The 27157-nt window shown below is 39.5% G+C and overlaps 1 protein-coding gene across 3 annotated transcripts in view; it reads left to right on the top strand.

The window, feature by feature from the left end:
• The window catches only part of ctbp2a (C-terminal binding protein 2a), a 70110-nt gene that overhangs the window by 20233 nt on the left and 22720 nt on the right, over positions 1-27157 (top strand). For 2 of the 3 annotated variants that reach the window (XM_028006406.1, XM_028006408.1), the window contains exon 2: positions 354-499. In XM_028006406.1, coding sequence (XP_027862207.1) covers positions 442-499 — 58 coding nt within the window. In that variant the 5' untranslated portion in view covers positions 354-441. Of the gene's footprint in view, positions 1-353; positions 500-23606; positions 24466-27157 lie in introns of those variants that run through there. The other variant, XM_028006407.1, reaches the window with a different exon arrangement.

Raw genomic sequence — 27157 nt, 5'->3', positions numbered from 1 at the left:
AACAATTTAGCTAACTCTGCTGTGGATTTAATTGGCTTTTGCACTGCGAGCACATTCCCACATCTTTAATTTGTGCATCATGCATTTTTCATATAATGTAAGTGATGTTCTACTTTGCATAATTCAGAATTATGGCTCTCCCCCCTGTTATATGTCGCTTTAAGTCACAGTTTATTCGGATTGTGCCATCCCAAGGGCGCAACGTATGTAAATGAGTTCTATATTAACTGCATTACAAAACATCAAATGACACCGTTCCTGTAATGTATTGCGTGTGCTACCTCATGAGAAAAAAATAAATAAATCACAAATTGAAACAAATAATTTTTTTTCCCTGCTTCCTTGTATTTCAGATATAAAACACCAACAAAATAACTTCTTGTGGACTGAAGCCGTAAACCTGAAATCCAGAGAGGAGAGAGCACTCGCAGCTTGGACAGGATGGCGTTGGTCGACAAACACAAAGTCAAACGGCAGCGGCTGGATAGGATCTGTGAAGGTGAGTTGCTCTCCTTTCTCCTTGTGTTAGACGTGTTCAGATCCGAATGTGCAAATTGATCACTTTGATCACACATGGGTTTGAACTTATTCACTTATTTTTCTTCATCATTAAAAGTCTGCAACGAGCCTTTCATCCCGCAGCTACAAACTCGGTGAGAAGCCAGAGCGATTGCTTGAATTAAACTGTGGGTGCGTTGTACATCTCAGAGGAAGCCCTGAGACTGACTAAGGCTTCAGACATAATAGGATGGATGTCTAGCAAAGCAGTGGAGTGTGTGTGCGTGTGCGTGCGTGGGAGGTAAAGGACGCCTGGTTGAAAGTCAAATGAGACTTGAATTTGATGTAACCAGATTGCTGTAGAGATGAAGAAAGGGGTTTGTAATGAAGTGAAGCATTCCTTTTAGCAGTGGGACTGTGAACGGTAGTGGGATTGATTTGTGTGCATGGGTGCATTTACATATTTATGCGTTTTGTACAGATTGGAACACCAAGAAAGGCATTTTCTTTTTCTTTTTTTTCTCGACACGTTAACAGAAACTACTGGACGTGTATCGGATCTTTGTTGCTGTTCTGTGCCGCGGAAAATTATTCTTCCTTCCATATGAGATTTCACATTTATTATTTTATGTTGTTTCAAAAACTTGAATATAAATTGATCTACAGTCAATTTACAACCAGACTGAGCCTGTCTTGCTTGTCAAAAGCGTGATTGCTCATGATTGCTGACTGAACAATATCAAACAGCATGTTAGGATCAGGTAATGTGGCCCTCTTTCTTTTTGAGGTGTTCAGGTGCTAAAATGTTTGATCTAATATTATGATGGAATGAGATTTCGTTTTATTGTCAAAAAACATCAATAAAATGTCTTCTGCTTTGTGTGACATTTAAATCAGCCGTGTAAATTTTGCGTCAGTCTAAAGTTTCCGAATTATCTTCATTTATGGCTAGCCTATATATTGCCTAGTATGGTTGGGTTGGAGTACAATATCCTCTATCCTGGTCATCCTTACCAGCATTGATTTAAATATTTAAAAACTGCAGCAAATGCAATGTTTGCATGGTAACACAGTTGTTCACACTGTTATTGGTTCTTAATTCAAATCCAAAGCTGGGCATTTCTGCAGGGAGGTTGTATGTTTTCCTTGTGTATGCTCGGACTATCTCTGGGTACTCCAACTTCCTCCAACAGTGTAAAAATATTCATCATTCCCTTAGGCACCAACACAAAACTCCCTGAATGGACACACTTTTAATGTGCATATAAGTTGAAACATCCCTGAGCCAATTTGCACTTTTTCCATTCCTACTCCCATTTCAACTCCTTAAATGTACCAATTAATACCCTTTTCCAATACCATGTTCTTGTGTTTTTTGGGGGTTTTTTTTACTATTTTGTATCAGTCTTTATAATCTGAATACTTTTTATTGCATCCTCATTCCACTGATGAAAAAAATTATACTGATCAAACCAAATTAATACTGAGAGTCCTCCTTTTTGGTAGTGTTTATTTGTTGGAGTCACAAATCCACATTTCCTTAGGCTAATAGTCAATTATATGAAATTATTTTAGATTATTGGTCTCCAGAAAAGGTAAGTAATACATAAATGTAGGTGCAAAAACATTCCTGATGTTTATAAAAGGTCCCTTAGCAGACTTTGGTGCCTGAAAAAATGTCAGTATGAAAACAGTAAAACTTAACAGACTGAAGGCAAAAACAGTGAATTGGGAAAATTACTAGCACTGAGAAGTATCAGGCTGCTCTGTTGTGGGGCCATTAGTGCTAAACCTAACTGTGATGCGTTTGGCATACTGGTCCAGTCTCAAATACCATTTTAAAGCCTGGTGGTTTATAAGCCGCCCACCTGTTCTGGTCCTAACAGCCATGGGCTCCTAAAAATATCAACAAGCAGTGAAATAATTTACTGTCTTTAATTCTGGAAAATGTCATATTAGTGCAATACAAATGGCAATTTAAGATGAACAAGTCCAAGTCAAGTTCATTGTAACCAAACGCTGGGTTTGCCAGGATTAAAAAGATGCTATCCCATAATTTTGCAGTAATCTGCCAGGCCATTAGGATTATCAGGCTCTTTTTCTTCAAAATAAAACCTTGGAACCTTTTCAGCTGTAAGTTTTTAAGCTCCTAAAAATAGTACAGGAATTATTATAGCCAAAAGCAAAACAAGCAACTGCTAAATTAACACCTCGCTGAGCTGTGGACTCATCTCAACAACCTTTCCTTTCTTTTTCTCTTCTCTCACTCCCCCCTCTTTTCCATTTACAATGTATATCACACATGAACAAAGTTCTGAATGACGACCTCCAGAAAAGTACTTTCACCCACACCGGGATGTCTCCATCAACTTTTTGGTACATCCACCTGCTGAGGGAGTGTGGGTAGCGCTGGCCTTCCAACCTAAACCTAACTTCACCCATCCTCACCGTAACCATACAGGGGTAAAGAGGGGTTGATCAAATCAGTGAAAAATCTAACAAATGAACCTGTATTACCCTCACATCCTTTTACAGTAGAGCAGAGGCTGAGCAGAGAGAAACTAGCATCAGATAGTTTCTTACAGAGAAAAACTGATGTGATGGAAGCAGCAGGAGAATCCATGGAGGAAACGGGGGAAGCAGAGCTTCCTGCGGTAAGCCTTTGATCTACAAAGTTAACAGAAACATGGCTGATCTGGTGTGTGTGCTGATAGACCAACCTGTAACAAAGTAAGCTTCAGACGTGAAGGCTGATGCAACGCAAGGACCGTTAGTTCAAAACATCATTAGATTTATTGTACAACCTTGTTCTGTGGATGTGATAGAAAGCAAAAGCAAACCTTAAAGTGCCTCAAATGACATGTAGTCATAATCCATTTTAAACAGGCATTAATACCTCAACCCAAGGTATGAGTTGATATTGGAATTTTCTGCCAAATTCATTTAAAATGCTGGATTTGAATGAAGATGCCAGAAGAGCAGGAGCGAATGGCGTTTTCTCTGAGCCGTGCTGCAGTAACAGGTGGAAAGAAGGCTGAAAGAGGCCTGCCAGATACATTTTTTTCTTATTTGTTCTGATTATATTATAACATTATAACTTCTTCATTGTTGCACCTGATGTTAACTCAAAGTCATATTCAGATCTTCCCTTTTTTGACTGTTTGCTCTCAGTTTCCATGCTGTCCTTTTCGTCACAACCAATGTTTTGTTTTGTGAAAATCAAGAGAAATTACATAGGCAGCTTTAATAAATAGCCCACAGCAGCTTTTGCGCCTTTATGTCAAACACATGACACGCTGTCAGTTACCATAGTAATGTTTTATTGGTTATTTCACAATGTATGACTTTACAATGAGCTGCTTGCAACTTAAGTGAATCTTCTCAGAAAGATTAATGTGCCTCATGCTTTCGAGCCTCAAAGTATCAAATAACTTTACTCCACTTTGTTCGGTTCTGAGAAAAATCCCACTGCTGCTATTTTATAGATTTCTAAATGAAGCAGTGATGCTGCTGTTTCCATCCTCAGAATGAGAGCCACATGTGGCATCTTAAAACTCTCCAAAACCACCAGCCCCTTTTCCCTGCCTGGAAACAAATCCCCTCTCTCTATTTTTTTTCACCCATATTTTTTTATTTTGTGTTAAATGCAAGAAGGATTGTGTGCTGCCTAAGCAATATGTTAAATCCCATGACAGTGTTTCCCCCTGCTGCCACTGACATCTTTTGCAGAGTCCATCTCTCATATCAGTGAAGTCACTCTTCTAAAGAGAATGGGAAATTTTCTTTCTTCTTTTTTTTTTTTTCATGATGCAGTTAGTCACCACAGCGGCTCTTAAAAAATCTGTAGAAGAGGGTGATTCACATCAGCGAAGTTTAAAGATCAGAGGGTGGTGAATCATGGCGTTTTCACAGTAGCATTAAATCCACTCAGCCATATAAAAAGGGGTTATTTTAAAACCAGAGGCATGGGGTGTTCTGCACCATAATGTCAAAGCCACCCACTATTATCTATAAACAGACTGTTGGGACTGAGGCATGAAATACAAATCAAAGTTCATACCATGTATATTGACAAAAACAAGAACATTACGGAGTGATTGTGATTGCACCGCAGTCATGGCTTGAAGTTGACGAGACGGTGAGAGCAGCTTCCCCTAATTTCCATTTATCTTCTGAGGAGAACTGTGTCAATCCAATAGCTGGTTCCCGGCGGCGTTGCATTGATTGCATCTCTGTGATGAGTGGCCAGCAGGAACGTGTCCGTGGGCCCAATCACATTCGACATGCCCTCTGCGGCGTGGCTGTTTATCCCCATCAAGTGTAGTCACGGTGCCGGAATGTAGATTTCACTGGTGCAAATTTGAAAAGTGCGTCTGCAGAGATTCACTTTAGTTCTTGGCAAGAAGTGGGCAGAAGAACCTGAAAATGACCATAATCAGGACTAAAGAGAGATGCAAACCTGTGGAACTGGAACCAGAGCGTGTTGGGGTTGACGTATGTCTTATTATCATAATTATGAATCAAATTGGGGCTTTCCAGCGAGAAATTGTTGGAAGAAGCAAAGTGGACAAGTTGGACACAGCATGTCTTGTGATCTGGTTAATTTGCAAACAACAACCCATTGTCTGCTTTCAGTGAATGTGATATTTGCTGTGCATAACAAGAACTGAATTTGTGGTCACTTTAATTAAACATATATTTAGAATTTTAATTAAAATGATTAATATACAGTCTTTGAAAAGAAGACTAACAAAGATTAATCGTTTTATAAATTTTTCAACATATAAATCTAATTTGTGTAGCGTTAGTGTGTACACACTTAAACTATAACTTCATTCCATTCTAGTGTTCAGTCTTGCTGGGCAACTATGAAGCCTGACTTCTGTAAATAAGGTTCACCTAACCAAAATGGACTTTGTTGACATTTGCTCACTTGCATTATTCAGCTAAAGTTCTTGCAGAGTGATTACAGAGGATCAGAAATGTTAAAAGTTGTCCGGCAGGATTTCTTGTTTATTAAGCTTCTGTTCTGCATTCGACAACAGTCTTCTGTGTTGTCCTGGATAGAGGATAAGGGTTTTCCTGGGAGCTTTTCTTCCATTGAAAAATAAAAAGACATACACACTAAGTTAAAATATATATAAAAATGATATATTAAGCCCTTTTATTCCTCCATATTTATCACTCCTGTAAATTGTACAGGAGTGAAAACATAACAGCTTGAGGTAAAAAGAACAACTGAAACTTTGCAAGAGCGTGTGACAAAAGGGGACCCGACCTCACTGATGAGTCTGTAAGCTATTCATTAATTACCAAAGTGCCTGTAAATTCTCTAAGAAAGCAAATAAAGAAGAGTTGTTTGTTTTAATAAGCCCCTTCTAAAGCACATACAGTGGAACTGCTGCTTCCAATGTGGGATTGATGAAGTGCCAACAAGAGTGTAGCAACAATAAGGTAAATGTGACAAACATCTGCTCCCAGCTTCAGCTCTCATACTCTCCCCTCATCCCTCCAACTCTCTATTTGTCTGCTCCTCCTTCTGTCCGCTCCATCTGTGTACCCAGCATGCATTTTGGCTCAGGCGGCGTCGCAAAGTCGCTGCTATTTAGCCAGAGCCAACCCGCTGATCCAGGCACGGATGGGATGTGAGAGGTGCTGTGACGTGAAGTAGGTCGCAGAATGAAAAAAGCCGCCACCCTCCCTCTCACCCTCTCGGCGGTTGGTTTGTGATTGGATGCAAACACCACAAGGTGGGGTAGTGGAATTTGTCATGAGGAGTTAGTGTTGCCTGGATTGCAGCGATGTGGGTAATGCTTGATTGTGCATCATCCTCATCTTTGTCATTTAAGTTTGTGTTTAAAATGAACGATTTCTCATGAAGTGGTCAGTCATACTGAAATACAATGAAGACAAGTATTTGTTTTTTTCTTTTAAAAAAAACAACAAATATTATCCATATTATTCCATCTGTCATGTTCTGGCATACAGCTCTGGTATAAGTCATCGGTGTGGCGTCTGGATCCACTTCTTCCCTCTTCCATGAAATCATACTCCACACCTATTGGCCTGTTCTAACCTCCCCTCAAAACCCACAGTTTTTCTTACAAGCTTTAAGGGAAAGCAGCGAGGGAACTTATTGGCGAGGGAAACAATAGAAAAACAGACCAGATGCAAATTTACTTACACTATAATAAAAGGTACAATCCTTATTTCTTGCTAGCTGACATTGAAGAAGATTGAACTTTTCCTGTTTTAGAGCAGGGAACATTACCAAAAGCATTTCTATTTGTTAAATGGCAGAATAACTGAAGTTTACATACATCTATATTTTATTTAGAAGAATTGTCTTTAATGTTTGTGACTTGGGTCAAATGTTTTGGGTGACTTTAAAGCTTCTCACACATTTTCTGAAATTATCTCCTCTGACAGAATGAGTGAGATCAGAGTTTTGTGATGGTAACACTAACACTAAATTACTGACTGTGTTGTCTTTAAACTTTGTACTACTGTAACTAACTAGGCGGTACATTTTGAGTTGAAAATTCTCTTCTTGGTATGTTGGTTGATTTATTTAAATTGTCTATGATGCCACATAAAGAAGCAGGATGTTTGAAAGACGTCCTTAAACAAATCCAAAAGTATGCCTAAATTATTATCCCAAATAATCACAACCACTTTGTGTTATTTTGAACCTGATCTGTGTATGTAAATATCTTATTTCCGTTGCAAAGGGTTAAACGGTTGTGTTTGAAACAAGTGTAGGAATAATGTACTTTAAAAGCGTGACTGTTCTACGTGTCTGGTCTCTGAGCTGACGTGTACATGAACCTCGGCGATTGAAGTTGGAGTTTAGCTCTTTGAAAAGTCTCAGTTATGAAGTATTATAATAACCTGTGGCTTACTTGGATCAGAAAAGAGAGAGAAGGGATTATGGCATAACATAGCCGATGCAGAGGAACAGTTCCAGAAAAAAATAATTATATTGTTTCAGTTTAACCCAACATGCCCGTTTACCATTTAGTAAAATAATAGCTTACTCACATTTATAGACCATTGAGTTGCTATAGAGAGGCTTCCGGGGGCAAATATTCTTATTGGGTTCACAAACACAGCAGCTATGTACATACTGTCTGTTAAATGTGCATTGCAATTTATCTGGCTGCATCATTTCCTGCAGCAGTATTGGTATTGTAATCTCATTTTGAATCAGAAGTCCCTGCCACACGCTCACGCATACGTTAGTGCAATTACCATTCAAACCGTGTCTTTGCTACGTGACACGTCACTCTATAGGAGACAGTTGTTTTTATTTCTGTTGAGGGCCGGCGTTCGCTTTGAGTTAGCGTGCGATTTTTATTCATGTATGGGCAGCGGGCCAAGGCCAAGGCTTTAGTTGGGGGGATTACACATGCGAATGAAAAGCGATGTAAATGAAGTGCTGCAGCCGCTGCAGTCTTTTGCGTGCCAAAAGACGAGCAGAGCAGGGTCGAAAGGCTGCGAGGCTGAAAGTAAATTTTTCAATCGGCTTGTTTAGTATAACACCTTGGAGTCAAAAATGTATAAAGAGTGTGAACTTTATAAAAATAAAATGCACACATTTACATGCTCACACGTACGGTGCTGTGAAAAGCCTTTATAGCCCTCGAACCTTCTCACAGTTTGTCACATTTCAAGAAAAAATAATCAGTGGGTTGACTGTAATTTGTAATTTTTTACAAACTAAAACTCTGAAAAGTGTCATACATTTATATGCGCCTCTTTTTACATGTATGTAAAATACAACATACCATACATCAGATTCAGTGGGAGCCCTGGTCCTTCTTCTCTGTATCAGGAGATTGTTATTCTGTAAGAATTCTTTAAGAAAACTTGACTCTTTCTGTATGGCCTGGTACCAAATAATCATTGGTTGGTACTGACTTATGTTTGGAGACCTTTGATGTAAAGGGACAGAGCAAAAAAAGTGAAAGATAGTCTTCTAGTGAGATGATTCAAATTAGAACGTTTTGGACTGTACACCCATCGTTGTGCGGTGGAGAAAATAACACTACAGTATACATGCTCCTAAAAGTACAGCATGGTGCTGCCACCACTATGTTTTACAGTGGGGAGGCTTCACTGCAATAACAACAGGGATGATGGTCAAAGTTGAAGATGGAGCTAAAATTTGAGACTGGACCAGAGGTTTACCTTTGAGCAGGACAACAACCCTACAAGCATACGGCCGTACATTGAAATAGTTTGCATCAAAATAATTGATTTGGGGTATTTTGCTAAGAAGGATGGGCAAGAATTTTAGCATCTGTGTAGCAAACATGTTAGAGACGCAACTCAAAATACTTTGGCAGCTGTAGTTGGAGCAAATGTGAAAATGTATAAATGGTATGTTTTCCTTCAACTTCATAACATGGAGAAAATTAGTATTGGTTTACTACACTGAAATCCCAGTAACATACATTGAAGCATGATAAAATGATAAAAGTATACATATGTTTTCAAGGCAATAAAATGAGTAACCACTTTTATGTGGTATGAAGGAAAGGGGCTGAGTAATGGAGAAGTAGATAACTAATGAATGTCAGTGAAACTACCTGCTTAACAGATTAAATGCAAGTTGAAACCTTTTGTTAGTCTTTACTCCTCTTGTGAGTTTTACTTTGATCTGTTTGATCCCTCTCTTTTTGTCTTCATGTATTCAAATCTTATCTCACATCAAGCAGGCTAATAGTTCCTCCATAATACTGGGGAGAAAAGGAAAAAGAAAACATCATCTGCATTTTTTTCTCTGTGATCCCACAAGAAACAAACCCAACACAATAGAATAGACAGCTTATTCTCTGATCTCTTCCTACACTTATTATGCAACACTGATTAAACAAGATATTTGTGCCAGCAACTAATCTGCTTTTAGGTTTCACAGGGCTATGGCGGGGTTTTTAAGATTTTTATTTTTTCTCAAGGGAAATGTGATGATTATATTTTCAGTTTAAAATACAAGTCATCACCTATAGCAACATGTGACTAAATTTGGATGGAAAATGGACACTTCTTCCTCTTACATTTGTCTTCATGCATTAATACACAAGAGGCCAGAAGGGATCAGCTTTCAGTCAGGAAGTAAGGCAGAATATTCTTGGTTTAAAAATAAAAGCAATAAATAAGAACATTAACTTATCAACAAAAACTATTCTGTGGACTCTATATGAAAATAGTTTTCTCTTTCTCAATCTTGTCAGCAACTGAAGCATTTTGAAGCGCAAAAGGTACTTTGGATTAAATGCTGCGACATAAAGCCCCATCCCCCACTCCACAAGCTTTATGCACACACACGAATGCTCACGCCAACCCCCTCCTCCATCCCAGTGTTTTACTTTTTATAACAAGGGAGAACATCCAGATTACTGAATCTTTTTCAGGGAGCAAGATCATAAGAGATTTTCTAAAAAAAAATAAATAAATAAAAAGGGCGAGGGAGGTATTTGGGTGCGGCATATATTTCAGCAAAATGAGGTTTCATCATGGAGTTAAATTATAAATATTTATATAAAGAGTTGAAAACCGCAAGTTCTGGATTTGATATCTTTCCGTCCATTTCACAGAGCAGACAGCAGCGGAGGACATGTATGAGTTTACAATATTCCCAGTCTCAGATTATTGCAGTGTTCAATGTCCTGCAGTTGCTTTATAGACAGCAGGTCTGAGTAATCCCAAATCAAGGAGAGCAAAGCAGCGGCAGAGATCATCAAGGACATTTCAGAGTGCATTGGGCAGCAGTTGTGTGGTGGCTCTGCTGCAAGCATAGGGCCTGAGGGATTAGAGTCCAATCAGACTGGATTTGATATTTACTGACAGCACATGGGACTTAGCTGAGCAAAACTGTATTTCATTTGTTTTCAATGAAGCCGCGCACCTTGCCTGGCTTCCCTCCCTGTGCCGGGACTCTGACGTGTCTGAAACCTGTTGACTGCTACGGATCATCAGCAACTTCAGGTGGGTGTCTGAAGGAAGGGAGAGATCTGGGGGAAGTTGTGGGAATGGGTTTCAAGTAGGATTGGATTCATTGTCATCACTAGGTTTCCTAACTGGTTCATGTGACGTCACAGAAGGAAGTGGAATTAAACAGGCTTTATTTGAATGTAATCCTCCATAGCAATCGGCAGAGCGAGTAAAATGTCCCACTGAGGGGAGAGATAAACCATTCTGGATTAGTACAAGCCCCAGCCCATCCCAACCCATAACCCAGCCTATCCTCTTTTTTTTTCTTCTTCTTTTTTTTTGACCTACTAACAAATGTGTAGTGGCTATCTTGAGCTTGCGTCCTGTGATCTGGTCTTCCATGGAATAACTCAGCTACCGCCACAGTGTTTGTGTGGTTTTGTGTGATATGGATGATTTTGTGTGTGGCGTCCTTTTCCCTCTTGCACAACAAGGCAGCATGACCATGGATTAATTATTCAAGGACTGCCAGCTAAAGGGGGAGTCATCCAATAGCTGGGACTTATAACAAGCTGGTATCAGGTGAAACTGTACACTTTGTTAGGTGTTATTTTTGTGCTTGCTTTGTGCTTCCCTTCGGTTTTATCTTTGATGCTGGAGAATTTAACTTTTAAATACTCCAAAGAAATTTTTGTGTTTTCTTTTATATTTGATTTTTTTAAAAAAGCTATTTCCTTTTTTTGCCAATGCTTGTTACGAACAAACAATTGGGTCTTGGACGCTCCCACAGTTGGGACACGTTAGGGGGGAATGAGGGTCAGTGGGAGAGGCAGTGCGACAGTGTGTACGACCAGCAAGCAAGAGTAGCAGGCCGACGGAGCTCCCTGTCATACGGGGAGGGAGGAGGCTGGTACGAAGCTCCACCAGGGGTGCGTCCCCCTGACCTGGATTTGAAACGTGCTTCATATTCTTACCAAGACTCTTCCTACGGACAGGTCTACGCAGAGCGGCAAGACCCACGCAGATTCAGGAAGAGCTCTGTGCCAGACATAAACCACTACGAACGGGTACCAATGGCTCACCGAGGCTCCATTCCACATCAAGATTACTACTCTCATGAACCAGCCATGACTCCTCGGCCACCTGAGGGCATTTACAGGCCAGAGCACCAGACTCTGCCACCTCACCCTCATCAACTCAGCAGGTCAGGCTCCCATTTTGGAATAGCTCCTGGGGCTCGTACTGTGTGGGATCAAACTCAGCCAGGCAGAAGTGGACCTCAAGCTCCTACATCACCTCTGCCTCCACAACCACCTCCAACAGCCCATGAGTTAAGTCGGACTTACAGGGAACCTGGGGCTATAACCGTTGCCAAGGTTATGCAAGACGGCCAACAGCGCTTACCTTCCAGAGACCTACCTCCCGGTCACTATGGTATGGATCATCCATCTCCTCGATATGCCAGTGAACCACCCCCTCTCACCGGGCCGTCTGTCTATACAGATGTTGATGGACGGCCTCTGGATTCACAACAGCAAGTTGCCACCTGTCTCGTTGTAGATCCAGCAACTCAAGGTCTGATGAGGCAAGAGATTGCATCACCTTACACCATCCAACAACAGCAGCAGTTGCAGCAGCAGCAGTTGCAGCAGCAGCAGTTGCAGCAGCAGCAGCAGCAGTTGCAGAAGCAACAGTTGCAGCAGCAACAGTTACAACAGCAACAGTTGCAACAGCAACAGTTGCAACAGCAGCAACTTCAACAGCAGCAGTTGCAACAACAGCACCTTCAACAGCAGCAACTTCAACAACAGCAGCTACAGCAGCAGCCAATTCAGCAGCAGCCTTTACAGCAGCAGCAGCTTCAACAAGAACAGTTGCAGCAGCAGCATCTGCAACAGCCGCTTCCACCTCCACCCGCCATGCCAGTGTCTGATCCTAACCTTCCTCTGTCTTCTCCACTTCTAGCTCCAACTGCTCAAATGCAAACTGTGGCAATTGTTGCTGCTGCACCTGCACCTCCATCTGTTCAGAGTGCTCCTACACAAGCTCTTCCTCCTCCTCCAGCTTCCCCACTTCCTGCTCTACCTTCTATGCCTCCTGTATCATCTGTCCCGCAGACACCTTTGCCTGTGGACCCCAAGAAGACAGTGGATCCAGAATTCCTTTCTTTGCTGCGTAATGAAGGCCTCTCAGAGAGCACCATTTCTTCACTCATACAGCAAGGCTTTGACTCTAGTAGCTTGTTAGCTGTTATGGAGGAAAATGATGTCCGTACTGTGGCCCCCAACCTTGGCCAGGCTCGCGTACTGTCTCGGTTGGTCCATAACTACAAGCGGCCCATTGAAGCTACACCAGCCCCATCCCGTCCTCAAACACCCATGCGAGGTCGCTCTAATAGCTTTAGCCATCGCTCAGACATCTATCAGCAACAACATCACCACCATCCACCGCACCTTTCTCAGGCTTTGGCTGTAGATCCTCAACTAATGCCCCCACCGACTCCTGGGGTCATGCAAACCATTTCTCCAAGGATAGGAGAAGTAGTAAATCGGAGGCCAAACAGTGCACCCTCTCAAAACCTCATGGAAGTCACAGGCGGCTACCCAGGTCAACCACTTCGTTCCCCTGGACCATACACTGGAGCTCTTATGCCTGTCCAGTCAAGACCAATGTCTGCTTACTCCTCAGGTGTAACAATGCCAGGGGTGCCTATGCAAGGTATGCAGATTATACCACAGCAGATGACTGGGTCAATGCCTGCACTACCAGGATCCATTCATTCTATGCAAGGTATGCCACAGCATATGCCTGTATCATTGCCAGCATTACAGCAACCCCCCCAACAAGTACCAAAGGCATACTCTACCAATTATACAGTCCCTATGGAGCTGATGAAAAGGGACAGGAATTTGCTGCCATTATCCCCCATGCATAGCCCTCATCCAAGCCCTCAGCTGATTCGTAAGGGTGGGGGTCCTGCAGCAGACAATGCCATGGTCCCTGTGGGGGCTCCAGTTCAAGGTCAAAGTGCACTGACTGCTAACCAGAAGTTAAGCCGACGCACAGGTCCTCCCGTCATTGTGTCCACCATGGCATCTCCAGACACAAGTAAATGGTTTTTTTTTTCCTATTTTATAGAAATCTTTTGTTTGCTTGTGGTTTTTATATATAACTTATATATAACTTTACTTCATATGGCTTTTATTTAGTTGATTTACAGATTTAATAGGCAGACAATGTGTTTACCTAGAACCTATTTTATATAATGATCAGTATGTAATACCAGTTCATGGGGCTGCTATTGTATTTAAGTGCTATACAATACAGTCACAAAATGTTTAAAATACCAACTTAAGTGTTAGCTTCCAATTACATCTTCAAATTTATTTTCACCAGTTGACTTGATGAATCATTTATACTGTAAGTGAAAAGACATTTTTTGTGTTTTGCTCTCAGATCAGGACTATTTGTTATTTGATGATTTTTTAATGTTTTTAATCTTACTCTGCAGTTTCACCATTTGCTTGCTGTCCTGTGTTGGTGCTTACTCTACCAATCACAGAGAAAGGTTGTGTCTTTTTTAGCTTTCATCTAAGCTTGTGGAGTGAAATGCTTAATGTTGTCACCTATCTCTTGTCAAAACAGTTTTTTGAATTAACATGGATTTGGAATAATCACCCTGGCAATCCCTTCCCTGTCCTACTTTTGTTTCCTGCACAGATATTGATACTAAAATAAAATCTGTCTTTCTCGCCTTCTTATCTATTTGAGAGACAGATTTTTGTTCACAGTGTCTGCAAGATACTTCATGCAGTCATGTGAGTGATCTAACGGTGGCGTTTTATCAGAATGAGAAACAGGTCCATTCAATAAACACAAAGTGGTGTTGATAGGGCACAGCATGAAGGATTTGGGGGAAACAGCTGTCAGCATCCTTTCTGGTACATCTTAGATGTTAACAACTGTCCTCAGTTCATGTTACAGTCTGTCAGTTGCTGCATTCATGTGTGAACAGCTTGCATTAAGATTCCTCTGACTGGGAAAGGCAGATATGATGTGCAGATGTGTTAACCGTTTGGGAACAGACGATATGTATTTGTTGAAACTGCAGTGTGTAGGAATGGCTTTTTCCATTGCTATTTTTTATCTGATAATGAGAAGGCTTAAAAGTGGGGGGGAAATGAAACTTTATAGCTACTTGGACAAAGCAACATTCCCACGGACAAAATGTTTGTTAAATTTTCATCGACTACTAAAAATAAAACAGCTTTCAAATTTATTTATTTTTTATCAGTGGAAAACAACTAATCCAATTTTTTTCACTTATTATCTTTCTCATACTACACTGCCCCGACACACTGACCTTTTTAACAAATGTGAAAAAAATATGTTTTTATCGAAGTTACTTACTGCAGCTTTAACAAAGTGAAGAATTATTTGAAAATTGATTTTGCATTTCTTCAGATTATCTTTATTTGAAACAATTTTTTTGATGATCTGAAACATTTAAAGCATGTCAACAAGTTTAAAGAAATATAGAAACCTGCAAGGTGCCAAATGCTATCAGGTTCCTTTTGGTCGGAAGTCTTAAAAGAACATTTTTCAGACATTTTGCACAGTAAAGACTGATCTTCCCATTAAAACCAGAGCGAGAAAGCGAGACCAACCCCATCATCAGACAGATAAAATTCAATTACCTTTCTGATTGTGTTATTGTGCCATTTTCTCTGTGCAGGTGGCAATGAGAACAGGGAGAGGGAACGTTAATCCTTCAAATCCTCAATTTCAACTGCTGCACTGATACATAGACACCTCGATTCAGGTCTGACCAACTTTAACTTTTAGACAGACTTGAACTGTTAAAAAAAAAAGCAGATCAAGGAACTAATTATTAGACTAAGCTGGGTTGTCACCCATGAGATCTTTCAGCCTAGGAGGCCGAGGTATAAAAGGATCCCTTTGCTTCGCTGTCAAAACAGGCTGCTGTTCTTGGCTCTCATGGACGCATGTGTTGGAAGCAGATTGCTTCAAGTGTTCGTCGAGTATCACATTGTTAACACACACATGCAGTTCGAAGAGGAGACCTTATTTGCATGTGGCCGACATTTGTTACTTAAGTAATTTCATCTCTTAATGGAGACGTCTGTGAAGCTGCACCGAAAGCATATTCCTAATTTGTGTGCTGCTAAGCAACTCGGTTATTCTGAACTGAGTTGCTTCTGGTTAAATCATTTGTGCCAAAAAAAAGTACTTTTAATTTAGAGCTTATTATGATTGCTTTTCTCCCAGTTTATACTTCAAAAGATTAATATCACAAAATTATGTTTTACTATATTAATTTAAAAATATTTAGCTTACTACGTTGTTTTTAGACTAACAGCTTCTTGCAGAAAAAGCCACCTATTTTGAGCGATCTCTATATTAGCTACAAAGAATTTACCAGGAGCAGAGCTATTTGGGGCTACCGCTATTTGAATTAATAGTCTATGTGTAACACAGATGGCCAGCACACGCCTAACCCAAATATATGACGCTCAGTGAATTACCCTGAAGTAGGAATATCTACTCCAAACGGGACTTCCCTTCCCCCACTCTAGTATAAAATAACCCACAATAAAACCCTGTGGGTCTGAACAATGCTACAATGGAAAAAAGAGACATTGCAATATTTTGTTTCTCAGTACTATATACATACAGCATAGGGTGTCCTAAATAAATAGTTAATAGTAAGATTAGAAGCCAAACAGCAGGAGGTAACCAGTGGTCCTTTTGATGAGTGAGATTAGATTTAATTAGAAAGAAGGATTCTTTAAGGTTCATTGAAGAACTTTAGCCTTTGTTGGAGCATCTTGTCCAACAACATCTGGTTTTGTTTGAGGTTTTGGTGCCATGTTTTTGCAGTCTCTCTTATATATATAAAAAAAGAAACCCAAACAAAAAAGAGAACTTTATTTTTACTTCCTGTCCTCTTTTCTTAAAGGGGCAGTATCTAGTTATGTTTGAGGTGTGGGTTAGGAGTGCTCTGTGAGACAGGAACTTGGAGACTTCAGCTTCAAGGAGCAGATTTGGGTGAATAGGCGGCGCTTTGCGAGAGCAAGTGTTTAGGTACTCCTGAATGGCTGCCACTGGAGCTTCAAGGATTCCTCAAACATTCATGACTGCATCAAAAAAAAAAAACCTCCAAGTAGGTTTTTGTTGTGAGGAAATAACATTATAACATGATTTAAAGCTTTTTAAAAAAATCATGTATTTGCAAATACCCCCCTTTTTAATTTTCTATGCGTGACATCTAGTGTCTGCAATGAGGCTCTTGTGTCCTGTTCTACTTTATGGCTTCACCTTATTAACATCCTCCCCTGCAGAGGGGCCCTGCTCCCATTTGTTGGACGGCCCGAGGGCAGCTCAGGTCAGTTCTGCTCTGCGTGACACACTAGCCGTCTTCTTCCCGTTGGCTTCGTGTGATGGTGGCTGGGGATTGGGACATATTAGTTCTGGATATTGCAGATTATGTGTTTGCAGGGTCCCGTGTAAAGCTGAGCGCAGAGAATGAGGGATAAAAGAAACGAGAGAGAGAAACAGTCATGCAAGTGAAAGATGACTATTGCTGGCTGCATGGTTGTGGGGGGCAGAAAGCTGTCAGCTGTCATTCAATGAGGTTATCTCCAATCTTACATGTGCAGTGAGGGTCAAACACTGACCTTAATCTGGACTGACAGTAAAAGGTTGTTATTGTTATGTTGGTGGTCACTCTGTACTTTGGAGAAGATGATTTTTGTTTTGTTTTTTTAGTAACCTTGCAAATGGGCAAAATAAATGAGTTGTACTTCCTTCAAGTTTTCTCTTTCTCTTGTTCAAGTGTCTCATAACACACATTATCTACAAACTAAGGGAAATAGGATCTGGTGTATAGATGACAACCATATATGTTGTACCTGGAGGTTTGATTATTTGCTTTAGGTGATGATAATTGGGTTAAGATTATGAAAACAAAAAATCTCAACCCTCTCCACCAAATTTCTTCAAAATTAATTGTTTTTATTTTTAATGTATACATTTTTTCTTAAGGAAAAAAAACATCAATTTTTAATGTACTTCTGTGCAGCTATCAGTTGTCAGAATTTAGCAGCTTACACATCTTAAACGACAATCTGTATCCTTCAGAATGTGCTCCGTGATATTGACATTAACATTTGATATTAACAACTGATGTTTATTTCCATTAAGTTGCCGTTTTTGTACATGTTTCATGGAATGGTACGGGACGAGGTTGGACATGTGGGATTTGTTTGGTCATGTGATAGTGATGGCAATGTACCGCCAGGGTTGTGTTTTAACTGGAAGACTGAAGCAATGTCACCGATAGTGATGTCTTGTAATGAATCCATCCTTTATTTCATTGCAGGCTCACTTCAACTAGGCAAAGACTGCAGTTCCAAATGCAGTCGTCACAAATATTGCCAAGGAAGCACATTTATTTTTGTTGAGCATTCTCTAATTCTCTCTGAGTGCCTCCTCACTTCTTCTTTTCAGTTGTACTGTAGATTCAGTGCCAAGACATGCCGCAAGCACATGTACAATGTGCACATTCAGGTTGCGTCCAAACATCAGGTCCTATATTGTAAGAACATGAGTTGGGAGCTGTAAATTATTGAACTCTGCTATGTATTCGAACCGTTTGAGCTGGAGCTGAAAATGGTGCAGTGTATGGCCGGGCTCACTGTAAAGACTTAGATTCACTCAGGGCTCGACCTGATGACAGCTACGTTGTTTCAGGCGCTTTAACTGCATGTTACAGTGAAGAAAAGCTGGCTAAGCTCTGTCATTTCCTGTCACATCTGGATTTGTTTTGTGCTATAATGTCAGCACTCTGCAGTGATGGTGAGAAATAGGAAGGTCAGACAAACTGCTTTCATATTTCTTACTCATTTGTAACAAGCGCCTGCATTAATGGTACAAGTATAGACAGCAGCTTCACCATGAGCTGAGAGACCAACTGATGTTTGTTCAAGTTCAGCTTTTAGCTGCTTTAGATTTATTGGTTAAACCTTTTACTCTAACATAGTTGTAGAAATATGAAATTTTCAGAAACATTCAGTGTGTACAACAAAATGTGGAGTAATTTTGATGTAAATTTTATAGATGTCTACAACTATGAAAGTATAAAGGTGGTTGTCTTTTACACTCTTCCATGTCTATTTGTTTATTGTGCAGAAGCCCTAATAGCATATCATTTCTTCTCAGAAACCTTTTGAATTGAGATTAGCTGAGATCAAACAACAGGCTTTCTGTACAGCTTTCTGTTAAAATTTGCCATCCCAAAGTATTAATGTCTTTGTAATTTGTCCTGGTAGCTTGTAAGCTTGTCTCTCACAGATAAAATCTCTGATGTTGCATATATGTATGAGTTGGAAAACACAGAACTAATACAAATCTTAAATTTATGCATGTTTATTGACTAACATTTCTAAATTTGGACTCCTACGCATACATTTTAAACTGACAGTAATCTTACCCCATGCATCCTCTTTGCGGATTTAGACCTTGTTGCGTGAATGATGGCTTTTGAGAATGAGTTTACAGAAGATATTTAAGGCTTGCTCCTCCCTGTTTAATGTGATCTGTTTCTTTTCTCATTTTCAGGGGAAAACAAAAGTTCAGCAAGATAATGTGAGAAACATGTTTCCAGAAAAAAAATCTGTCAGATCAGCACATTCATTCCCAGTTGTGGTTGTGGCCTAAAAAGCTTGTCGACAGGAGAAACGCATAGGATGAGTGATTTGTAGAATGTAGGATGAACTAAAACCAAAGAATCCATGCAGCAGTGAGCATGATGCTGTAGATTAAACAATGGAATAAGTTGGGAATTTAGCTTGTTTAACTATTTATCTGTTTTCATGCACAAATTGAGAATGCAATTAAAAATTTAACTCTACTATAAAGTTTATAACAAGGTTCAAAGTAATTTGTTACTTCTCTATGTTTGGGATTTGATTATTCCAGGTTAGCCAGAAACTATTTAGTACTTTCTACAAATAGAAGTAGTTTGTGCAAGAATGTAAATGCAAATGTGAGAAGCTTAATATATATATATATAAGCTTAGTATATGTGCAATTGTGGATTTCTGATTACTTTCTCATGGTGTGATGCGGTTAATTAAAGCTGCCCAAGTATCACAGAAGTTTTTAAAAAAAAGCTATTTCTATATAAATTCTAATAAATAAAAAATAGATAGTAAAACTGAACATTACAATAATGAAAATTCTACCTGCAACATTTATTGTGAATTTTGTTTTGATACATTGACTTAATCTTCAAATGTTTACTGTACCTTTCTGCTGCTCCACTCTTTATGGAGTAACACATTTAAAACAAGCCAATATTTTCTGCTTGTGTAGAGCCTATAGTTAACATCTAAAACAACACAGTGAAGACAAATGGTTAGATCCAACCCTTCAGCTTTCACACCATTTTTGAAATATTGCATCACTATTTAAGAATCAGACAGATTTTTTTCTATCTTTTAAGCAAGGATGAGGAAACTAATTTCACACAAGCTAACAGCAACAGATTGGTAAAGATCAACAAGGCTTGAGAAAACCAGACCACTTTAGAGCAGCAGTGTACTTTAAAGTGCTTTAGATTCTTGCAAGTATATAGAAAAGTGGCAATTGGTTATTATCTACAAACTTGCAAATGCATTCATCTTACATGAAATCTGGGTAATATGAAAGCAAATTAAATCTCGAAAGACACACTGACTCATGGGAGTAACAACTGTACAAATTTGTTTGTTCTTCCTTCCCTCCTCTGTCCACCTCCACCCTTTCATCCTCACCCACGCTCCATGAGCGGTGGAGTCCCCTGAACTATTCACTTTGTGAAAATGAAATCTTTCATGGCTGTTAAGCCTTAGTCAATGGGAGGCAGAGCTGAATGATCATGTCTGTGCGCATCTGTTCATCTAAGCGCTGCGAGACTTGACACTTCTACACGACCCCCCATTTATTTATTTATTTTTTTCAACAAAAGCGAAAGGAAGATTTATTTAGAGGTGTAGATGAATCTCATTTGCGGCCAAAGAAAATAATATACATTTCTCAGCAGGCATGTCAGGCATGTTCAAGGTGAGAGGGGCATTGTGAATGGGGTTGTGTTTCTCACTGTTTGGTGGTCAAGCCGGATGATTTGTGTTGCTTTTGATGTAGTTGTAATTAGATATTGAGCCAAAACATGCATCATTCGGGAAAGTGAAAATTATGGCAGTTACTTTATCAGTAAATAAAGTTTTAGTTTAATCTTTTTAACCGTGTAGCACGCTTATTTACTCTCCAACACATTGTGTTTGCTCAGGTTGTTTAAGAAATGTGAGAAGGTAAATGTATGTAGTGAAAGTTCAGCCACATTCAGAGGAAGCTGATTGGATAGTCAGAGTACACAGGAGGCTCGTCTTACTTTTATGAATGGGATCTATTTTTTTTTTCTTTACTACAGATAGTGGTCTCCGGTTTCATGCTGTAGCTGAAGCTCCTCAATAAAGCAGCTGAAATGCTCCCCACTTTACCCGAGGTTACGCTTTTTGATGTATAGTATCATCTAAAGCCTAACAACAATTTTAACTAGTCCCCTTCTAAATTGCGCAAAATGTTTTTGTAGTCAAATCTGACATTTGTGCTGTTAATAATTTGCATAATGACAGAATAAAACTGTTCAATAAACAATGAAGTAAAACTGAAATGAGCAGAACATCTTTGTGTATTCTGCTTAATCTATTTCACCTAATGGTCTAAAAATACATTTACAAAGCAGTTAAGTTTTTTCATTCTGGGCAATTTTACAATGAAAGAGCATGGAATTGGGCCGTTAACAGGAAATTGCATGTTTAGATATTGTTATTAGCACTATACAAGTGAAATATGAACAAAAAGTACAACAACAACAACAAAAAAAGGCTGACATCCATTGTTTGGATTTCACAAAAAAAACCTAACAACAGTTCCTATTTTAGTTCAAGCAACATGTATTGCTGCGGTGATGGATAACAACATTTTACATCTTTTGTCAGGATAGTAGGCATGTATATATATATTTTATATATTTTATTTTATTAATTTTTTTTTACCAAAAACAACAAAACACACACTAACTATAACAAATTTCTAAAACATGAATGTAGACAGAATTTTCTTTTTAAGTATTTATTTAGAAAAGTTGGAACTTCAGGCTTTTACTATTACTACTTTATTATTATTATTTTGTGAAATGTAGGACTCTCAAGCTAAGAAAACATTCTTCATTTAAAAAAATCTTGATCTGAAGTGGTCTTATAAAAATCCTTTTATTGAAAAGTGGCTTAGTGTTGGTGCTGCCCTGTAAGTCTGGCGTAGTAGTAAATACACTAATCTCTACTTCTTCGTTTTTAATCCTGGAATCTTGGAGAGATTTTTGTATAATAATTGTTGCCTTTAGACATTTTGAAACAGACTTCTTCTGTGTCTGGAACTTGCAGGAGTGTTGTTACATATAAGAGCTGATAACATTATTCAGTAGAATTATATGTAAGTTATGTGCAGTACGACAGCACACTCAGACCAGCACTACTACTAGGATTACTAAAGAAAACAGAAAAAAAAACACATTACTACAATAAGGCATACAATTCTCACAATATCATGACCTTGAAGAAAAATACCACGTTAGAGTGTGAAATAATGTGAAATAAATTAAAACAAGATCATACTTAACATAATCTAAGAGATTTTATTTAAGACAGAAAATAGAAGGTAATCCTGTTGCTATTTAAAAGAAAACACATTATTACTGTCACACTGAAACTATCCATCATATTATCTAATGGTTTTATTTTTGAAGCGCATATTAAAGGAAAACTCAAAGGATTGCCACTCTTTAACTTTAGCAGTAGTGTTTATGGTGCACAGGTTTTGCACAATACGCACAGAGAGTATAAGAACCAGTCTGCTCACAGGTTGAAAACTGCACTTTTAAGATTTTTTCACTGCGCTCCATGCTTTCATTTTTCATATTTTATTCTAATACTGCCAAGCAGGCCACTGTTTTCGCTTTATGTGAAGAAAAGCGGCGACGCCGTGTGCTGTTTCAGGAGGAGTGGACAGATATCTGATTCCTTTCATCAAAAGCTCATTATTAGGACAGTGGACTTTTTTTTTTCATGTCAAAAAATGTTTCATGTTTTTGACACAAAACATTTAAAAGCTATGGCGTTTCCAAGTAGCAATGTTAACATTTTGTTTTAGAGCCTTTAATTGTTTGTTGCTATAAACCATTTGTGGACAATTTACTGTAGTTCAGAAAGTGAAATGTTTTCTTTGTTATAACTGTAGTCAAATAAAGTGTTTTTGTATAGAACATTTCAGCAACAGCTTTAAAGTGCTTTGCACCCAAAAAAAACTTATTACAGAAACCAGTAATGACACAAAAAATAAGCGTTACATTTTGTCAAATGCCTTCATTATAATTAATCAAACTCTAAGCAAATGGGATTTTAGCCCTGATTTAAAGGAACTCTGTGTTTCAATTGTTTTGCAGTTTTCTGGAAGTTTGATCCAGATTTTGTGGCGCATAGAAGCTGAATGCTGCTTCTCCACGCCTCGTTCTGGTTCTGTTGTCGCATAGCAGACCAGATCCAAAAGACCTGAGTGTTCTGGAAGGTTGATACGACAACAGCAGATCTTTAATGTATTTCGGTGCTAAACTGTTCAGCGATTTCTGAACTAATAGCATTTTAAAGTGTATTCTCTGAGCTACGGGGAGCCACAGTAGGAACTTTCAAACTGGGGCGATGTGCTCTATTTTCCTAGTTTTAGTGAGGACTCGAGCAATTCTCACTCCTTCTCAGCTTGTATTTGTGTGCTGTATTTTGAACTTAATGAAAGCAAAACCTCTCTAAAAGGTGCAGCAAAACCAGTTCTGCCTGTTTTAAGAAGGAAAGAGTGGAGTGGAATAAAAAAAAAAAAGGAAAGAAAAAAAAAAGGAAATGCAGCGTCAGATACTGGAGGAGAGTTTGAGGGTGTGAGGCGGACGAAGGGGGAGAAAGGGCAGTCTTAAAGCCCAGATCACAAATAATAAAACATAGAGGCAGGGAAAGAAAAAGGGAGGGAGTGAGGGAGGAGAGAGGGAAAAAAAGGAAAGTATGTAATGTAAAAAGGGAAGGTCAGAGGGAATGGAGAAGAAACATGTGCCAGGATTGCTACACCTCTCGCTCCCTTTTTTCTTTTCTTTCACATAGCTGTGGTAGCAGATTGTTTTCTTTCTATCGCTTTTTCTCCCCTTTTTTTCTCCTCTTACGCCCCCCCCCCCCCCCACCTCTTCCTCTCTCTCCCTGCGTCTCGCTGTGACTTCCAACAAAAGGCTGACGGAGCGAGCCTGACGTCTGAATGAATAGCCCGAACCTGCTGTAAAAGAGGGAGAAAAAGGAGGAGAGAGACGTAGCCGACCGAGCGGAGGCTGGAGAGAAACGGATACGAGTGATCCAGCTGAAAAAGGGGAGGAAAAAAAAAAAGACAAGTGTCGATCGCCGACCGGAGGGAGAAAAAAAGAAGAGAGATCCTTTTAATTTTCCTCCTCCTCTCTGGAGATTAAAAGAGTTTAAGGATCCGTTTTTGACCGTACGAGCAGAGAGCGGGGAGAGTGGCCAACGTCTCTCTTCTCCGTCCCTCCCCCTCGCCCGCTGCCCTCTTGTGCCACCATCCATTTTTCTTCTCCCCCCCCACCACCACCAAGAGTACCAGTCATCTGAGAAATGGAACTTCTTGGGGTGAGGTGACGAAGGAGGACAGATTTGGAAACAAGCAGCGGGGGAGCGAGACAAGCGACAGAGGACAGAAGGAGGCTGGAGCAGGAGGAGGCAAAAGGAGGCAGAGAGGAGAATAACCCCAGGGCACAGTGTGTGAGAACACACCAACGCCCAAATCTGCTTTCTGTCCGTCACCTCTAAATTCTCTTCTGCCATGTGCATTACCTGATTTCAAGAATGTGGAGACAGCATTTCCCAGGCAAGAGGAACAGTTCACATCTTATATTTGTGTGTGTGTGCATGCGTGTGTGGGCGTGTGTGTGTGTGTGTGTGTTGCTGCACCCATCATGGGTAATAATAAATGTCTGTGGTGTCTGCAGGGAGGAGGGAGTTGGCTTTAAGATGAAAGGGCTCCTTATATTTTACAAATGAAGTGGATCGTGGAATCAGTGTGCGTGTGAGACGGGCAATTTTGCAGAGCTTTGCACACGAGTGTAAAGAGAGTGAGATAAGGGTCAGCGGTCACATGATTTGGCGTATGAGTAGCTCTCATCTGTGTAAGGGCTTAATGTTATGTTTGCACTTTATTTCGTAAAATCTGTCTGTTTGCCAGGGCATAAATTGTTGATGCTTTAAATAAAAACTAAAAACTTAGAGGAATCACATTTAGAACAAGAAATATAGTCTTAGAATGTTTCTTTCCTCACCTTCAGTGTTTTAAGACAAAGTAGAGATTTCATTGCAGGTGACACAAAGTATAAAGCTGCAATTCTCAGCTTGGGGCTCTTTCCTCCTTAGGAGGTGAGAAGAATACACTAAATGATGAATTGAAGCCAAGCTGGAGCTGTTATTACATTAGTCTGCTCTACTGAAGGAGATATCCTAACAATGTATGTTGGCTAAGATTAGGTAGCACAATCTGCCTAGTTAAAATCAGCTTATATGCTGGCATTAGTGAAAATGCTAATCTGGCAAACATTAATTTCCATTGCTAATTGTAGGTATTGTATTAGGAACAACTATTGTGGTAATATTAGCATTTTAGCCTATATGCTAATGCTAGGAAATGTCTTAACTGTCTCTGGAATTTCATAAAAACCATGAAACATGTTGAAAAAAATATAAGTTTTTAAAATCTGCTGAATTTGGAAGTAGTCCAATATTTAGTGACTCATTGAAAGTTTAGATAGTGTTAATAGCTGAAAGTGAGGGAATGTAGTTTGCCTTCCAAGAGCGCAAGCTGTTTGAAAGCTCTCCCATTCGTGTCTTTAGAGAAACACTGTTTGGACAAACATTTAATCTGTTAAACAATATAAAAGTGATAAGTAGTAGCAGTGATAGACTGTTACTGAAAGAACTCCCATGTTTTCATATTTGAGTTGTTTGAAAAGCTCAACCAAAGCCTGCAGAAGTGATAAAAGGTCAAAATGTTCTAATGCCTCGACATCAGGAGGATTTCAGTGATGTAGCATCACTTATTATTATTACTACATTGTCATAACTGTTATGTATGCATTTATGAATAAGACACCAATATTTGAGGATCTGAATCACTATTTACCCTCTGACCAGGAGATATCTGAATTAAACATTATTTTTAAATTACACAGAGACTTTACCACAATAAAATAAAAAAATTAAAAATGTTACAACTGATGCATCTTGACATCTGATTCCTAGACAGAGGTATGAAAGATTAAGGTTTTTTTATATATATATAAAATTATGAAATATCTGGAGATTTTAAAATACAAATGTAAGAAATAATTGAAGTTTTCTTGTTGAATGAATTAATTAATGAAAGCACACAGCCGTGCAAAATGAACCAACGTGCCTATATTCACTTTCACAACTGTGCACGCATGTTTGACGGCTTGCTCTTGGGGGTCAGCGGGGGAATTGTAACCACTGGACTTCGGTTTGGGGTACTATATATCCTGCAGAAAGTTTTCTGTAATTCTAAAACAAAGCATGCTACATAAAAGCAGTTTTGCAGATTTCCTGGATATTTTTTGCGCCTCTGTCGCTGTTAACAGATCTTGAAACCATTTGGACGTAATTGTTTCTGCGACTGCGTGTGAAGTAAAGATGATGTCCACCGTCTGCTGCTTGTCAGTGCCGACAGCTGCCTTTGTCCCAAGCCCTGACCTTGCTGCTTCTAAGGAGAAGAGGCGCTTGTCTTTCTTCCTCAGCTAGCACTGACACCATCTGTGATATCTTTGCATCAGCATATGTTTCCCCCCCCCCTTCCTTCCTTTTTTACTCTCTTCCACTTTTACATGTGAACCCACCCTGCCCTCCTCTCTCCCTTTCCTTTCCTCACCCCTCCGTTGGACCATTTGGATGGTGATAACTTTAAAAGGGGGTGGGCAGGCGGAGGGGAAGGACAAACAATGTCTTTGTGTGTCCACATAAGTGGAACAAGAGACAGGCTGGGGTTGGCGGCAGTGTAGCTGGGCGCTGAAAGGGTCTGCCTGGGAGCCAGCGAAGGCAACTCTGCCAAAGAAAAGATTACACCTCCCCTCTTTTTCTACTGCCTAAGGGATCGTAAACACACACAAGAATGCAGGGCCCTGATTTTTATTAACATGCATGGACAGTATGACAGTGTAACCATGCAGTTTTTTGTTTGTTTGTTTGTTTTGGTTTGGGTTTTTTTTGCCACTCATAGTGTGAAAGTGGATGAACTTGAAGAGCAAGAAAAAAAAATGATAGGTGTCTCCAACACTGATATTGCTTTGTTGTTTCACAAGCTCTATGACTTTTATGATCAGTAGAGTTGCATCAACACACAAGACCAGACTAAGAATGAATGTGTTAGAATTGGCAATCAATCCCTATTAAAAAAAGAAAGAAGCAGACATTACATTTCTCCCATTGTGAATTTTTACAATAGAAAAATAATTTTGTATGTTATAAACAGTATTTTTTTAGTGGATTATCCCACTCAG

The sequence above is a fragment of the Xiphophorus couchianus genome, chromosome 22, assembly GCF_001444195.1.
Source record: "Xiphophorus couchianus chromosome 22, X_couchianus-1.0, whole genome shotgun sequence".
Lineage (NCBI taxonomy): Eukaryota > Metazoa > Chordata > Actinopteri > Cyprinodontiformes > Poeciliidae > Xiphophorus > Xiphophorus couchianus.
This window is presented reverse-complemented; position numbering and strand designations above follow the sequence as displayed.